At 35.4% G+C, this 1,866-nt stretch overlaps 1 protein-coding gene across 1 annotated transcript; it reads right to left on the minus strand.

Moving 5' to 3' along the window:
* Positions 1–421: 421 nt before the first annotated feature.
* On the minus strand, positions 422–1,552 carry LOC149029375 (polygalacturonase-1 non-catalytic subunit beta-like). Its single transcript, XM_089143212.1, has 2 exons — positions 1,499–1,552; positions 422–1,393 (listed from the first exon to the last, which is right to left on the minus strand). The coding sequence occupies exons 1-2, from the start codon at positions 1,550–1,552 to the stop codon at positions 422–424; spliced, it is 1,026 nt and encodes a 341-aa protein (XP_088999338.1).
* Positions 1,553–1,866: the final 314 nt, after the last annotated feature.

A 1,866-nucleotide genomic window follows, 5' to 3' on the forward strand; every position in this document is an offset into this window, starting at 1 on the left:
TTTAAAAATTCAGTTTCATTAATCAAATCTATGAATCAAATCTTATCAAGTTGAGGAAAGGCTAAGTTTGTTGATGCTGTTATACATCGTTTTGACAATTTTATCCAAGGAAAATTAAGCCAGCAACATAAAGATGTCACATGACTGGATAATTGGACTCTACAAAATAATTGAGAATCGCAAGAAATAGTAATTTTGCCAAAGCAGAGTTGGTTGAGTGGTAAAATCCATACTTTTCGGTGAAGAGGTCATGGGTTCTTGCGAACAACATTTCATTTTCAGTATTGAAAAAAACCAGTATAAAAAAAATAAAGAGAGAGAGAGAGAGAAAGACATAGTAAGCAATCTAAAAACATATTATAATTTATTCTTTGCATTGCATACAATAAGAAAACTGGAAGAAAACCAAATATATTGCTTCTCATTCTATATTCTTTGTCCAGATAATTCCATTCTCATTTATCCAATGGCAGACTTCGATTTGGCCTGGACCAAAACCTAGCAACTTAAAAGAAAGATGATTTGGATTCCAAGTTGATGTGTCATAGTGGCATGCCATGATCACATGATTAACTTTCTTTTGAGAGTGTATTTCAACTACATATAATTTCACGTTCTTTAAGACATGGCAATAATAAACTTGAAATGGAAATGGCTGGCTATGACATAAAGCAGGTGGTTCATAAAGATTGCTATATATGAGTTTCACAGCTCCAATTGTAACATTCTCATAAGATCCTTCGACACTTTCTGTACTCCATAAACGTACATAGCGTCCTAATTCCTCGACAACAAAATCAATAAGATCCTCTGCAGAAGTCACACATGTGATTTTCTCACCTTGAATGGGGCGTTTCTCACATAACTTGAGAGTGTCTTGAATGTATTCATCCATGTTTGATTCATCTACCACACCAAAAAGCTTTTTGAACTCCTCAATCCTACTAAAGGAAAATGGGATTTTTGATGCTAGCAATCGTGGCATGAATGATTTATATGACACTGGGTCCCTTAGGTCAGGGATGGGCATGAAATTTCCCTCCTTCACCATCGATACACGGAAATATGGCAATCCCCCTTGTCTAGCAACTGAAAGTGGTGTTTCATTTGGAAAATCATATTTCACTTTAGCTTCATTCCATGGAGCTATTGGTGGCAAGGTTGTGTTGTTAGTTATATGCTTCATAATTGCATTTGTTGAACAAGCAATATTGGCCTGTTTACAAAATGAATGCAGGTGGGAAGCTAATTCTTGCTTTTCTAAAAGTTTCAAATACACTGCCACTTGATGGGGGCTCAACAAAGAAGCCTTTGCAAGTAACCAATCTGGAGGGTGTGGAAGACTAATATGCTCTTTCCAGTACTGTAAGAAGGCATTTTCAGCTTGAGAACCCTACAATTTTATGAGAAAACACAACATGCAAATAAGAAAACTAAACAAGAAAGAACAACAACAAGAGTTGAAGAAATAGTTGATGAAAAATATCATTTTTCTTACACTAAAGTGTGCCAACGTCATAAGTCCGAGCAACAGAACAGAGTACTCAGTCATGGTGAAAGTGTAATGGAAAGTTGAATGAGTTGGGTCGTTACATAGAGAAGTTATATAGGAGGAAATTTTTGTAGTACCAACAAATTAAGAAAGAAACGGAAGAAGGCTGTCAACCTCCTAAACGGCTACATGTCTCTTCTTCTTCTTCTTTATTTTTTGCGGAGGTAATGAACGGCTATATGTATTCAATAAATTCTTATTTTCCTACGGAGACCTGAAAACCTTTTACTATATGTGTTTTTTTTGGGTAATGGACGGCTGCATGTATTCAATAAATTCTTATTTTCCTATGGAAACCTGAAATCCTTTTCTTA

This window comes from Hakea prostrata, chromosome 1 (genome assembly GCF_041222555.1).
Source record: "Hakea prostrata isolate BN-2017 chromosome 1, UWA_Hpros_2, whole genome shotgun sequence".
Taxonomy (NCBI): Eukaryota; Viridiplantae; Streptophyta; class Magnoliopsida; order Proteales; family Proteaceae; genus Hakea; species Hakea prostrata.